Source organism: Rhipicephalus sanguineus, chromosome 11 (genome assembly GCF_013339695.2).
Source record: "Rhipicephalus sanguineus isolate Rsan-2018 chromosome 11, BIME_Rsan_1.4, whole genome shotgun sequence".
Taxonomy (NCBI): Eukaryota; Metazoa; Arthropoda; class Arachnida; order Ixodida; family Ixodidae; genus Rhipicephalus; species Rhipicephalus sanguineus.
Window position 1 is genome coordinate 135,100,503 of NC_051186.1, and position 16,284 is coordinate 135,116,786.

Here is a 16,284-nt window from a genome sequence, read left to right on the forward strand (position 1 = left end):
ACAAAAGAAGCCTATTTTCCGCAGTTACATCACATTTCCGGTCTGACGAAGGTGGAAGTATGCTCAGAAGCATTGCAAACACCTTTATGCTGACATTGCACAAGTCTTGCAATGCATTTGCAGATTTAGTGACACTGTCATAGCCAGAGAAGCAGCTGGTTCTGTGATCAGGGCCACTATGCCTGCTGCTGACCTCCGGTTTATGTTGCACACTGCTGTCGCATGTCTCAAGGTGCGTCACTTGAGTTGATGCCTCCGACTCATTGATGAAGCACATGAACACTGAAAAGTTCTTGCTTGACGTGCTTGCATCTTCAGTTTGTGTTTCCTGCATAAATTTGCAGTAAGAAAGAATAAATACATACATACTGGGTTACAGTCTCAACCTCTTTCAGTCATAACACAGAAATTTATCAATGGTAAATAAATATTTCAAACTAGCCCTTCCAGGAAAATGCTGTCACTTATTGTGCGTCAAGTGCTGCACTGAAAAATGAGAACAGAACGCTACTAACTTTGCTCCCTATGCTACACGGAGGCATAGCTAAATATGGTATAATAGCAAAGAACAAACATATTTTGCTGTACGAGATTGTAGGAATTGAACTTCAGTTTTCGAAATTTTAAGAACCTTACCACAGATTTTACTGCAGTGCGAAGCTCAGCAGCAACGGTGGACAGTAGATCCAAGCCCTCTGTTGAGCTCCGCTCGTACAAAAGGTCTGTACCTATGGCTCCTGCTGTCTCCGTTGTGTGGGGAGAAGGAGATCCATGGAAAGCTGCTGGTGCAGGAGTAGCAGGTGATGTGACAGCAACAGGTGATGAAAGGGCAGCAGAAGGAGCAGATGAGCTGGAGTGTCGCTGCTTCCACCTGCACATTTAACAGAAGCTTTAATGCCACTGCTTCTTCTAAGCACACATGACTTTTGTTTTGGCCACATCTACACGCTTGCATTCATATTTGTTGGGAGAGACTGACCGCTTTATGGTGAAACTAAATGGGAAAAAAACGTAATGTACTCAAGCGTCCCTGCTTTTCATGCAAACCAAAGCCCAAGTAGCACATCAGAGAGAAGCTTACCTATTAAATCTAGCCAGCTGAGCAGTTGCTGAAGTAGACCGCTTCTTGTACACGATCGGGAATATTGTAGGCACATAACCTGGGTGGCTTTCAATTGTGCTTTTCTCGCCATTCACAAAATGTTTGGAGCACACCCTAGAATCCCGATTAGGCTGCCAGCTTGAGGAGTCCCCAAAACTGAAATGAATAAAACAAGAGTAAACCTGCTGCAGCAGGTGTAGCAGTGTCAATCAATGAAAGTGTCATGAATAAAACAGTAGGGAAACACACTGCACATTAAAATTATTTTTGTTAAACTATTACTAAGCTCACACACTTCTTAGTTTTCTCTCCTGCTTGAGTGCCGCAAGAATTTTTCGCCATTTTCAATGTAGAGCAATGCACTAATACAATAGTTGGGGATACATAGCAAAATGAATAGTGCAAAGTAGTCAGCGGACAAGAAACACGCATGAAAGCGCAGGTCCCTTGCCGTTTCTTGCCCGCCGCCAACCACGACAACGCCGCGTAAAGCATGCAGCATCGAAACAAAATAAAGCGCGAACAAAACGGCGGACGGTTTCCAGTGAACATGCAATTTCTCATTCCTTGCGATGAACACGTCTAAGTGTAGTGCGATCGTCATTATCAAAAAATAGATGCCGCAAGACGGCAACACAGTGCGTCGCAAGCTAGCGCAGAAATCGTGTTTCGTCAGGACGACGTCCTCAATTTTAATTCGAAAATATCAACCTACAAAACGCGAAACACTTACCAAACAATAAGCTCACATTAAGCAACCGCCCCGTGTAAACTACACGCACAATGACGAAAAATCTGTTACCCGATTGCTCCTAACTAAAGACTGAACCTCGTCCTTGGCTGGTTTTGTAATGTCCAACGATTTCCATTTACAAAGAGGAATTCACTCACTTGACTCGTCGCACGGCGATAATCCACTTTTGCCTTCGTGACTTCTCCCAAGGCTTCGACGGGAAGCTGTACAGCCTCACGCCTGGCGTCCCTTCGCGACTGTGGCAGTCTTTGACAGAGCAGTACCTGCGTCCACTTTTCTTCTTTACATGGGTACGGCCGCAAGGTTCTGATGATGCCATCGGAGCTTCAACTACAGGAACGGGCACAAATCTTTCAGACTCGAAGGTCAAACGCTCAAAAAGCCCACGCCAGATACACGCTAAACATGTGCAGCGAAGACTGGCCTGCGCACGCGAGCGCCTTCAAGCTTACTGCTTGGGCCGCCAGATGGCGCGACCTGTTCGTCAAACTGCATTGCAGGGTGCCTATGGTGGCTACCATAGCACCATAGCGCGACAGGGCTACATGGGATCATACACACCCGGCGAGCACCGACGCGCCGTCCGCCAGCAACGTCAACAACATAGAGTTACTGTAAAGGTAGCATATACAGTAACTCTAAACAACACAAACCTCGCGCGCCACAGCAAACAACGAGCAGCTGAGCAAAGCTCTCCTAGGGATAAAAAGAGCATTGCACGTGTTCCTAGGTAGTACCCAGACATAGGGAGATCTTCAAGAAGCAAACGGGGAAAATATCCCCAGATCCAAGTTACCCGGATGGAGTCTGTGAGAAAAGAAACGCTCGTGTGGCCTCGTCGCTTTTGCCACATTTTGTCTCGTACGCCCAGGGCGACCCAACGCCGGCCTCTATTCAAAAGAGCTAGCTACTAGCCTTACTTCGTTTAACAATACAATTTGTTGGTATCGCATTCATTGCTTCGCCCTTAAGCGAAACTGAGTTTTTTTACCCGTCAGCTCTTGACCACCGAATGCAAGGGGCGGACGTGTAACATGGGGTAGCCGCTTCACTGTGGGCCGTCAGCGACGGGCCCGCTACTGACAGCTGCGTATATGCGGCTGCTCCGACCAGGATATATGCTTTTATTAATGAGATGACATTTTCAAAAAGCAAGCAACAAATTCGAATTGGAACCCTAGCACGTGAGCTCGAAAGGGCAGGGCCTTTTAGGGGCTATTTAGCGCAGAGTGATTAAACTCAGATGTGCTGGTATAAGCAATTACGAAAAAGCTCTTCCGAATGAAGATCCATGGATAAAGTATATCTGAGGAAAAGTGTGAACGCGTTTCCACCGTTCGCGTGCTCTTCCATAAACGCGAAGCAAGGAAAATTCGATATTGTTCCATATATATACTGCTAGCGATCCCAGATTTCATTCCGCGATGTCCGGAAACAGAAGTGACAGACATTTTAGCAGCACACATGTAGTTATTACTGAACATTGCTTTCCTTACGTGCCGTGCGACGCTTGAAACGAGCTATCAGCAGCATTTCTAGAACAGACGACGTCCGCCGATGAATCGTCGTCGCACTTTCTCGCTACCGAGAGGCCTAGACGTCACGAGCCTCTGCGGAGAGCGCGTTTTGCTGTCGAGCCGACTTGCAGAACAGAAGCTGCGTCGGCACCGTGCATGGCATTGTGGCTTATTCGGGACGCACGCGCGAGCACTATTTATTCAGCGGAATAATCCTTGGTCCATGGTTGCGACTTTGGCAGCCCAAGATCAAGCTGCACATGTTCTGACGCGCCGGCCATGCGATTGCCGGTGATAGACGCCCCCAAATCCGAGACTTTGGCGCAGTTTGGCGCAATTTTCGTCGATCTTATCAGGATGGCGCAGTAAATACAATTTGGCGCACTTTGGCACAGTTGGCGCAGGAGTGGAATCACTGCATTATCTTGAAGGTGTTTGCTGTTACTTTAGCTGACGATGATGATGATGGCATATGGCTGGCCTCTGGGTTATGGAAGGGCCGCTTTACACTACCCACTTGTTATGCAATCCACATGGTGTGACGCCTGGGCAATTCTCCCATTCTTCCATGCAATATTACATCTGTGAAAGTGACTCCACACCCTACATGACGCCTGTTAAGGGTCTTTTTCCGAGGAAGTTTCAAGCACTGGCGTGGCTCAGTAATAGTGTTGATAGCTGGATGCAATTCCTGCTCGATGCATGATTTTTTTTTTACACTGTGCACGATAGCTACAAGGGACACAGTCGGTAGACAACATCGCCACCAAATCGGCTGCTGTTGCCAGCTCATAGCACCAGCTTATAGCTTACGCTGTAAGAAAAAAGAAGCAGGGACACATGGGTCACTTCACAATGCACATACAGTGTACGCACCTTCTCGAGAAGCCAGCGGCCACAGCTGAACATGCTCATCAGGCCAAACATAGCCGCAATAATGACAAGCCCCACGCCGCTGAAGAAGCCTGGCACCCGCAGATATGTTTGGATTTGCACCTGCACAGATAATACATTTCTGCAGCAGCACAAAGCTCAAGAGCAACACCTTCTAAGCTGACTTTAGTTAGGTATAGGGCAAAACTCAGGTCAGCTAGCATAGTAAGATTTTTCTAGAACCAGTAGTTAGATGAAACAATGCTGCTTGTTCTGTATTAGGCGTGAAACATATCTGAAACAAGCAAATGTATGCACGCCTCGCACTTCCATATTTTGATAAATACAGTAGAGAGATGTACATCATTTTGCAAATTTACGTAGGCAGGCAGTTTATGCAGAGTTGATATCACGTTCATGTTTCGCAAAGTACTTTTGCAAAAATACTCAAGTAACAGAGAACTTCCATTTTATTTGGAGCGGGACTGACAATGACACCTGTTGCTAACACTTTGTAGTAAGCATACTAGAGAATAAAAATATCTTCATAGAGGCAGACCAAGACTGCTTTTACAGATCCATATCGGATATTGAATAGCTTATTTCATAAAAAATAGGATGGAGACAACAGTGATTGCCAACGTGAATCAAATTCAGTGTTTTTTTTTTTATGTACCGCGACGAAGTGCTCGCTCCATGCACAATGTTGAAATGTCTGGAGTCAAATGTGGCCATTCCTAAAGGTGATACATAACGCACCCAGCCGCAAGACGAACATGGTACGAAAATCACATTTCACGTGCAGGTCGTGTTGTATGTCGTGTGCAAGCTAGATGTACCAATGTAAACACAGAGTTCTTTCATTTTCAATGTAAAAGTAAGTTGAACAAATGTTAACATTGCAGAAAATAGCTGCTAGATTAGGTAGACGTACAGTGCCACATTCCGAAATGTACAAAAGTGGGTTAAACGGTTAACGCTATACAGTGAACAGCTACTGGCTACAGCTCAAACAATTCCATCGGGAAACTGAGTAACGAGAAACAAAAATTGTCACAGGACACCGGGTATTTAGATTTGGTTCCCACATACCATAATACAATAAACCGCCCTTAATACAACAGCCGTTAATGTGAATTGTGGTTCACTTGAACACAATAGTGCTGTCCAAATTGTTTTATGGTGGGACACTAATTAATTCGGACGGATTCAGTCAAGTTGAACTCTGTCTAGATTGGATCGCAGCGACAAACAGCAGCGGTTTTTTTCGCGATTCAATTAATTTGTACTCCGCAAAATCAAAGGAATTCTGATACTTCGAGGTCAGGTCGTGGCACTGAACTGCGACCATCTGCACCCTCGAATTCAAAAATGGCAGCAGATAGGGTGCTTGCTCAGCGGGACAGTTTGTTTGCTCCGCTTTCTCTTGCCCTTTCAGGCTTTGTTTGGGCGCTGTGTTGGCGTGGGCTGTAACATACTTTTGATCGCAAGCAACATTATAAGGGCAATAGAGCCCAGCTGGCTTCTTGCACAATTTGGTTTGGTTAGCCAACGTTTCATTGGAGACCCACGAGGGAGCACCCAAGTCGCTTTGCGTATTCTCCGTAGTGTAAAAACCACGCTCTCTCCACTAGCGGGCAACCTGCACATGCGAAGGCCGGTCTCTCTCAGACTCTGATCAGTTATGGCAGCACACATCGAAAACGACGACAACACGGACACACAAATACACAAGTGCCTTTGTCAGCGTGTTCGTTTCACCCTTCTTTTTTGATGCGTGCTGCCACAATGCATCATGAACCACCAGTACGTTTTATTAAGCAAGTTCCCTCCGCTGCTTTTCGCTGCAGGAGGTTGGGTGGAGAGCCTTTCTGAGATAACCGCAGTGCTTACGCTCAGTGCTCATTGGTGTTATGATACAGGACTTCCCTGCACCATTCACAGACTGCGCCACCATCCCTATCAAGAGCAAAAGCAGGGTTACTATTCTGGGCACTGCCTAATTCTGCCATATTCCGCGCGATTATCACGCAAGGAGACACGTGGCAGAGTGCAGTGTTTGCGACTTGTGCTACAACATTCCTCATAATGAATGAAGGTCTATCGCAAAGGACAACGAGGAGGTTGTTTTTAACACGAAAGTGTTTTATGCCGGGGCCCACCAAGACCTCACTGACGTATTTCCGTCACGGATATGACGTAAAATGTACACTAACAGAAGACAAAGAAAAAAACAAGAAGAAAAGTTCCGTCATCGGGAATCGAACCCACGGCCCCGCGCTCCGCAGCGCGCAGCGGGAAAGATACAGATGCTGTTTATTTCATATTGTACATACTGATAAACACTTATCGGACCTGTAGCCAAAGGCTAGTTGTACGTCCGAAAAAAACGAATATATAGGAAATCCTAACACAGCATGGAACAGAAAGAAAAAACGGCAGTTGTAACATTTGCAATGCACAAAAAATGTCATTGTTGATTAAACAAATCAATAGTAAGTAAAAGAACCAATAACTAACATTTATTGCAGTCCCAAACAATAAGGTAGGGGCTACGTACAGGTACGTTGAAAAGGTACTGTGACATATACAAAAAAAATAAGAAGTGCATATCTATCAAATTTATCAAAGGACTTGGCCACAAAGCCTACGTTGTTCAGCATACTAAAGGCAGGCTTAATAGAACTTTTTGTTGGGCTAGTTGGTACATGCTTACTGAAAAACAAAAAGACGCATACCATCAAGGAAAAAAGTAAGGACAGGACAGAAAGGGCGTCACTCGCAACTAACTTTATTCCCAGAACATCAGCGTCATATATAACCACAGCGACCCTGCGCGCGCACATCGCCTCACAAGCTCGTCAAAAAACACGTGATAACAAGATCAACTAATCAAAAAAATGAATCGATGAAACTAAATTCACCCCCACGCAGAGCAACAGATGTGTCACTAACACAGCATTCTTTCTTCTTTCTAATATAGTATGCTTCCATAATTTCACGCGCTAAGACATTGTTACTCTTTCCAAGAACGGAAACACTGGCAAACCGAGGCTCACACTTGCAGGAACCACAATGCACAGGCAAATGTGCTGAAAGTTTATTTTTCACCGAAAGTTCGTGCTCCCTCATCCTGTCGTTTATGCACCGGCCTGTTTGGCCGATATATACGCTACCGCAACTAAGCGGGATCTCGTACACCACGCCAACCGAGCAGGCGACAAAGGGCCTTGCGTGCCTCTTCCCACACGGGGAGGGCCTCGGTGCAGAAGAAATTCGTGGGCACAGGCTAGCCAACTTGCGAGGCGCCGAGAACACCCTTTCGCCCTTTCTGTCCTGTCCTTACTTTTTTCCTTGATGGTACGCGTCTTTTTGTTTTTCAGTAAAGGCAGGCTATTTATATATACCATGTACCGCTGGCGGTACGTGGAGCTCAGAGGCACTTGTTTTCATATCACCAGCAAGATGGCGCGAAGGGCATGAAGGGTGCGCTTTAAAGGCCGTCGGCCCGCTCATTGCAATGCGCGTGCGCCCCCACCTGCACTTTGCCCTACAGGGCGTGGTCACCCATGCGTGCACGCTTATCTCGTGATGTTTGTACGTTTTGTGCTTTCACCGCAAGTTTACGTTGAAGTTACAGAGTGCAAGAACGTCACTTCGCACGCTGCAGTGGCCGCATTTGCTAAAGGAGCGTGCTGCTCAAACACAAAAAAGTAATAACTGTGACAGTTGTTCGTTCGCGCTTGTCCTGTGTGTGTTCTTTTCGCGCGTCCTTTCTGTTTGAGAAGCATGCTGCAAGTTCCGAGCTGCTTGCCATTCTGACATTTCAATTTGTCGCTATTGCATTCATTGCTTCACCCTTGCGGCGAAACAATGCACAATAAACAAGGCGTGGTCGCCTGCGCGCGCGGTTATCTCGTGACGGGGTGGTTTGTATGTCTTCTGCTTTCACCGCGATGTTCGCGCTGAAGTTACAGAGCGAACGAAGGTCACTTCGCTGGTTGCAGCGGCTGCGTTTGCGAAAGGAGCGTGCTGTTCAAACGGAAAGAAGTAACAACTGCGACAGTTGTTAGTTCGCACTAGTCCTGTGTATAACTGTGCGTTCGTTTTGTGCGTCATTCTTTATGTTTGAGCAGCGCGTTTTTGACACTTGATAGTTCGCGCTCGTCCTGTGTGTGTTCTTTTTGTGCGTCTTTTGTGCTTGAGCGAAGCGCTGGAAAGTTTGAGCTGCTTTCCGTCCTTCGTGTTGCATTCCAATTTGTTGCCATCGCATTCATTGCTTCGCCTTTGCAGCGAAAGTGTGACTTTTTTTCTTGAGTTTCTTTCATTTTCCTTAATGGGGTACTGACGTAAAATGTCAAGCTCGAGATGTTTCTTTCATTTGATCGCTCGGTATGCATAAGTCTTCTTGGCCAAATTTGAATGCAGTGTAGCGTTTGAAACGAGCTACTAGCAGCGTTTCTGGAACAGACGACGTCAGCCGATGAATTGTCGCCACCGATTGGCTTAGAAGTCACGAGCCTATGCTGAGTGTGTCGAGCCAACTTCCACATCAGTGCTAAAAGTCTGGCTCCATGAAATGTGGGGTCTCTAGTTATTGAAGCAAAGATGGACAGAGAAATAAACAAGGAGAAAGAAGAAGACGGCTGTTAGATCATTTTACGCATACAAACGGTCAACCTAAACTGTAAAGGTGTTTTTCCTTTTGCTCAATTTATGACAAAGACCTGTAACAAACGTTCTCCAAGCTATGCCATGGTGCTCGGCGGTATCTGACATAAAAAAGCTCAAAGTAAAACAAAGCGTTGGCGCTTCTAACGTAAGTAGCATTATTCGCGAAACCGTTATTTTAAAGTAATTACGACATCAAGGCCAAAGGTAGCTTTTCTGAACAGTCCCGACGCTCTGGTGTGACACAGGCTTGCGCAGGATGATTCAAGTGCGAGGGCGCATGTGCAGGGGCCCCAAATGTTTTCCGATGGTGGCCTCGCAGGCCACCTCAGCGCCAATGTCAGTAGCGCAAGACACACCAGACAGAAAGCCCTCCACATCGAATAACGCCGAACATTGGTCCGTGGTGCACATGGCAGCCTGCACATTTTGCAAACACAGCTCTACATTCTAGCAAGGGATGCCTGACATGCCTCGTCAATATAAGCACCGTGCATGGTGTCGTGGCTTAATCGGCACGCACGCGCGAGCAACGTATCTAAAATAGTTGAAGCTGTTGTATGGCTGCATGCAGTCTAGTATCGATAAACATTGCGTGCAAGCGCAGTTTCGCTTGTGCTATAATCCGTGGTCCGTGGCTGGGATTTAGGTGGCCTCAAGATCAAGCTGCATGTGTCTTGACTCACCGGCGATGATATTGCCGGTGATAGACACCGTCAAACTTAACATTTTGGTGCACTTTGGCGCAATTTACATCGATTTTAACAGGATGGCACAGTAAATCTAATTTGCAGCACTTTGGCGCAGTTGGCGCAGGAGTGGAATCACAGACGGGACCGGAACAGATGTCCGAATTAACCGAATTATCGAAAGTGTAAAGAAAGCAATGAAAAAATGCATGTTACACCAATGCATTCTCATATTTTTGATACATATGTAAATCGGCTACTTATATTGCGCAAGATCAGTGTAAAAGGCGCAATTTTCATCATTTGCAACTTCGCTCACAATGTGACCACGGCTCACAACCCCCGTGCCCTAAGCCGAAACGTGCTCTGAATGCATTCCATATTACGTACCGCCCAGTGGCATAGCCAGGGGAGGGCTAACCGGGCTACAGCCCCCCTCTTCCCGAAATTTTTTCGTACTGTCATGTACCGCCGACCAAAACAGCCACCTGCGCCGCAAGTCATCCTGGATTTTTTCTAGAATTCCTTTTGACAGTCGAAAAGACACTTGGGTGCGAACATTAGTGATTTGGGCTGGCTGTCCTCACTACGCTCATGGCGGCCCTGTAACAGGCTGTGCAGTGCATGGCCGTCAGAAATACTCTGCATGTGCCATGGATTGCCATTTTACGATGCAGCGACAAGCTGATTAACGTGCTTGCATTTTAGATCTGATGCGGAATAGATTTGAACCGTTTGAGCTAACCCATGAATTATCTGAGAATTGCGAAATTAGGTTCCTTGATGTCAAGTTATTCTTGAATGATGATCGTTCTTGTTAGATGTATCAACCGCGTGGGAATAAGACAATTCTGCCGTTTCATTCTGCACACCCTAAACTAATTGAGCCAGGTATTATAAAATCCTGCTTTACGAATGCTTTGCGCAAGTCTTGTGAACACAAAATGTTGGAAAGTTTTCAGGAGAAATCTGTAAGGCTGACCTCGGCCGGTTACCCTGACCATGTACAAGTTTCTGTTGCCGAAAGGTTGCGTGATCTTCAGTCAAGTGGCAACACTAACGCAGGCCAACCTGCCAGAGAGAGACAGAATTTCGCTGTAATTCCATACATGCATATGATAGCACACAATCTGAAAAAAGTAGCGCAGCGAGTGGATGTGAAAGTGCTTTTTTCGGACCCACAGCAATTGAGCAGCAATTGAGCAGGGCGTGTACTACAAACTATGCAAATAAATTTAGAGATTGTCTTCGTAACGTAGTTTATCAGCAGCCCTTGTCATGTGGAAAATATTACATTGGTCAGACAGGTCGTTCTTTAAATGAAAGGTTGAAAGAGCATCTGTACAATGTTGATCAGTCAAAGCAAGGGTGGCTGTCCACTCACTGAAGCACATGTGGGTGTAGACCAAGATATTCAGATTGTAGCATTGTCGCCAAATGCAGAGATCGCATCACACGCGAAATCGTCGAGGCAGGCACAATTTTTTCTTTAAGATGACTGTGTAAATACCCCCTCTGTCGCTCTCACTGATAGGGAAAAGATGTATTTAGGTTTGTCCACGTGATGAATTATAACATCATTGTGTTCCGCGCATGGCTGTTGTAACAGTGTGTAACTGTATAAAAGCGAAGGCATGCCACAGAAATGAACTGTTGGAAGTTCAGCGCACTGTGTCCTCTCTTCTGTCCCCTCCTGTCAGTTGCACTGATTTGCACTCGTAATCTGATTAACAGGCTCAGCTCTCCCAAGCTGAGCCGTGCTACCGTGAATAAGTAACTATTGTTGACTAGCCGAACGCCCGGTATTAAGCTTTAGAGAGGGTATTGTGAATACACCGTTGCAGCGGGGACAGAGGGCCCAAAAAGGGGGTGGTTATCTTTTGAGAGCTGCCCAGGAACGTTTCGTTCTCTTGCCCCTGTCCGGACAACGGGGAGCCATATTCGCAGCGCGTTGCCTTTCAACACAGACTTCTTCCCGTCCTTTTTACCTAACATCCCTCACACACGGGTAAAAAGTACAGTAATTCACAGTAAGCCCATTTCGTTGCTTTGAAGGACCCTTTACAGAAAAGTTGCACCGATAACACACGGCACCACACTAAGTACCTTAGGTGGTTTGTGGCAGCTCCGCGATTAGCTACGGTTTCTCAGATGAGCGCTACAAAAGAAGAAAGTGAGAGAAAAGAAAAAAAGAGGCGCTGCTCGTGAAATCAGCAGGAGAGAAAACATTTTAAAAACCACACTGTTGCAGTTGCGACTTTTGTTGACGGCACCCACTGTGCAATGCACCACACTACAGTCGATCCCGGGTATATCGAACTCGGATATATCGAATTATTGGCTATATCGAACAGTTGAGAAATCCCCTTGAATTTCCCATGCAAAAGTATGGGGTTGGTGTGCACGTATATCGAACTCCCGCACAGCGAAGCATCCGCTATATCGAACGCTGCCCCGCGCCGAAGCCCAGAAAGTGCATTTTTCCTAACAACAATTGATCATTTTTCGGCGGCGTTCTTATAAGTTCCAATCCCTCGTCGCGCGCAGGTGACGAAAGTGCGCTGCTCTAGTTCGTTGCGCAACGCTTGTCAGTTCACCGGTATATTTGACGCGCGGTCCGCAGGTTTTAACGCATGGGCTAGTGTTTTTCAAAGAGGCTGATTCCCGAGGGCACCAAAATGAGAATTCGAAGTGACTTCGCAGTCTTGTTGTAATGTTTGCATTCCCTTCATTGTCTCATCGCGCACGATGGCATGCGGGCCCGCAAAGCATGGCCTTTGAGATCCGCAACCTCGTGACGTATTTTTAGTGTTTTCGGTTTTAAAACGCCGATCTCAGAGGCTATGCTTTTTTTCGCATTTCTCGCCAAAGTAGCGGCTGCCTTCTGCAAAGGCACAAGTGCCATCGGTATCGCTAACATGTCGACGTTGGAGAAATTAGTGTTAGGAGAAATGTTTCTTCGTGCAGCGGTGCAGCGTTGTCTCTTGCAGAATGTGTACTGTGTGTACTTCGCGCTTTGTTCTTGATAAATCGTCATTCGGAAGTCGAACTAAACATTGTCCCGCTCGTAGCGATAAAAATGATGACCGGCGCTTGAAACGACGTCAAGTAAAGCACCGCCGTGCAATGTTTCCTTACGGGCCTTGGTACCAGGTGACGACTTCGGGCGCGTCATGACCGCCGACTACGGCGTACGGTGCGTCAGTGAATTTTGCGACTTAGCGTTTCTGGGCGCCGTATCGGACGGGAGCACAGCGAGTGACTTCATCGGTGCAGATAACGACGTAGCTGTTTCTGACTGCATCGATGCCGAGATCATAACTGACGTTGCCGGTGCTGCGGAAATGGACCCGTGTGGTTTGAAGATGCCAGCCGCCGCTGCCACCGCCAAACCCTTTACTGCGCTACAGAGCTCGCATCAGCGTTCAGCGTCGATCACCGCTGTTGTGGCGGAAGGTGCTGAATTTACTTATTTGGAAAGCTTCAATAATATTGACGATGACTTGATGAATTCACGGCGCGCAAGAAGCAAGACAAGTTGACGGACTTTTTTCATGCGAAATAAAGTGCGCTAACTTGCAAAAGAAGTTCTCGCCTTGTTCTTTAGCATATGTGAGCGAATCGTAATGTTCGCGCTTTTTACGATTTCGAAAAACTGTGTCGAGGCCTGCAGTGCTTTTAAATACGCATATTTCGTATTTCGAATTATCGATATATCGAACTATTTCGCGATCCCCTTCGAGTTCGATATATCCGGGATTGACTGTATTTACAAAGCAAATGAGACTGCCGGAATACAACATGGCGGCGCTAGCGACTTCGTGCGGGTGTACAAAGAGTGACGTCACCACCTCGGCAGTGCATCTTCGGGGGTCATGCATATTTACAACATCACAGAGGGGATAAGGCGGCACCCATGGAGCCTTCGTTGAAAGGTTGCATTGTCGAGCTGTGCACGCTGTGTGCGAGAGCACCCTTTATGTTCGAAAAGTCGAATCGGGATCCGCTTTTTCCCGAAAAGGAACATTGCTTGGAGGGAGATACTCCGTTGTCTTAGCACATTAACGAGGGTGGCGATGCGGGCTTGTTGGTTGCTCATACTGGTACGAGGTGAGTGCACAAAAGGACACGGACAAAAGGAGAGATGCACACGCTACTAACAATAGTTTATTTCTTTCACCTTCCGACTGATACACCTGTTTTGCACACGACAGTCACGTGAACACATTTTCTAAAGACAACAAATCACCATTGATACCGAGGCGGGACTCGCCTCGAAGAGACAGATAATCAAGGTGCATCAGGCAACTCAAGGTCGGGCATTTAACACACCATGCGTAGAAAATGCGATTCCTTCGTGCTCAAGGACTTTGAGGGTTTGTTAACGCATGCATTGCCAAAAAGATAAATTTGTTCAGCTTCAATGATTATCCTAGTGATTTCAGACCAGTTCCTGATCACTACAATGGTTCCATGAAACTTTGCTTTGCATGCACAACTCTGGCAGTGTTGCACCAGAAAACAGTCCGGTGGCATCTTTCCTACTTAGTTATGAGCCGGACATTTAGGCAGCGGCTAGTATGCCTGATGTAAACGCGGTCACAGGATAGAGGAATGCAGTAAACAACGCATGTCTCACACTGAACAAAAGGTGCTTTTTTATGCTTTATTGGGCATCCCGACCGAGCTTTCTTATCCGGATTAGTTTCTTTTTTTTTTTTTTGCACAAATTACCGAGTTTACAAGGGGCTGAAAAGACAACACTGGTATTAACTCTGGCGGCTATTTTTTTAAGATTGTGTGATGCTTGATGGATATACGGGACAACCATCACGTTCCTATTCTCAAGGGTAGGGTGAACAACGGTGCTGGCTTCACAGAGCATAACTTTAGATCGCTTCAGCAAACTCTCCGCTACTGAAACCATGAGGTGTGAAGGGTACCCTGCTGACGTGCCCCCTGAAGCTTACATCAATCATGTGTGCACATGACTTGCTAAGGGCATTGTTGAGGCACATTTTACAATGCCCCCTTCTACAAGCTTAGAGTGGCTGGAGTTAAACGCCAATAGCGCTTTATTAGCCCTAGGCTCAAAACACCAGCAAATAAGATCATCTGCAAGGGTGAGTTTTACGTCCAGGAATCTAACGACACCACCTGCAGGCAACTCAACGGTCACAACCAAGGGACGAAGACAGTCACGTATCATGGATACAAAGTCGTTACACTGATCATTGAAATGTTCGGTCGTACATTTAAAAAACACCATAAAATCGTCGACGAACCTGAAAACTGTTACATTTCTATTCAGTGTGTTAAGTTGTGTGGACAACCGTCGGTCAATTTTAGCTAAAAATAGATCGCTTAAAATTTGCGCTAAGGAAGAGCCGATACATACTCCTGCTTTCTGTAGGAATGGAACTTCGTTCCTTTGAATGAACTCTTGTTTTGTCCGTGTCTTTTGTGTGCTCACCTCGTACCAGTATGCACATTAACGCCTTTCCGGAAGATGTTCCCTCACGTAAGGACTTTAGAGTGCCCTTGTGTCAGGGCTATAAAACGATGAAATGACCAAGTGCCATGCGGGCTGGGAACGAAAAAAAGTGCTCAGCTTCCATGAGAAAAACGCAAGTGCAGTTTGTATATGACATCTCTTTAGACGCAAAAATGTTCCAAAAGACGGGTGAATTCATGATTGCAAGAGGTTTACTCCAATTTAAGAAACAATTAACAAAATGTCACCGCAACGATCGCGTCTAGCCACATTCTGCATATCATATTTTATCAGTCCCTTTCTGAAGGCACCATACCTGAAGACTGGAAAGTAACCAAGGTAACTCCAATATTCAGATAAGGTGACCGTTCTAACCCATCTAATTATTGCCCTATTTCACTGACATGCATTGCCTACAAAAACCATGAGCACATTATTCATTACCATGTTGACCACCACCTCGATGATAACGGCTTTTTTTTCAAACCAACACGGCTTCCGACCTGGTCTGTCTTGCGAAACTCAGCTTTTCAAATTCATTACTGACCTCTAATTAAACTTAGATTCCCTGTTTCAAACTGACGTCATATACATAGATTTATATGAAGCCTTCGATCACGTCACTCATCAACGACTAATAAACAAACTCTTCTATCTTAACTTGGACCCTTTAACCCTGTCATGGATCATATGCTTCCTAGCAGATCGATCCCATTTCACTGATATTGCCGGTCTTCATTCCACCACAGCTTCCGTTAAATGTGGTGTTCCTCAAAAGGGTCAGTGCTCGGCCCCTTACTCTTTCTAATCTATGTAAACCATCTACCATTAGGAATTTCATCACCCATTCTATTATTCGCGGACGACTGTGATGCGAAAACGAGCAAGAACTGGTGTTTACTCTGGATGATGCAGACTAATGTTTGCAAATGCAAAGTCATGCACGTATCTCGCAAGCAGTCTAACTCGGAATACGCCTACCACTTAAACTCAAAAAACTTAGCATATGTTGACAGATACCAATACCTTGGCGTACTAATTTCTAACACTCTTACGTGGTCGGATCATATCACACACTTAGTAGCTGATGCATCTAAGACGCTTGGTTTCATCAGAAAAAGTTATTCCTATCCCCCCCCCCCCCCTATAGTCCGTAAAATAGCGTGTAACCTTCCTTCGTACGA

General features: G+C 46.1%; 1 protein-coding gene across 1 annotated transcript in view; it reads right to left on the reverse strand.

Annotated features, from left to right (window-relative positions):
* The window catches only part of LOC119374614 (saccharopine dehydrogenase-like oxidoreductase), a 199,011-nt gene that overhangs the window by 47,944 nt on the left and 134,783 nt on the right, over nt 1–16,284 (reverse strand). Inside the window, exon 8 of the mRNA XM_037644780.2 lies at nt 4,250–4,369. Coding sequence (XP_037500708.1) covers nt 4,250–4,369 — 120 coding nt within the window. The remainder of the gene's footprint in view (nt 1–4,249; nt 4,370–16,284) is intronic.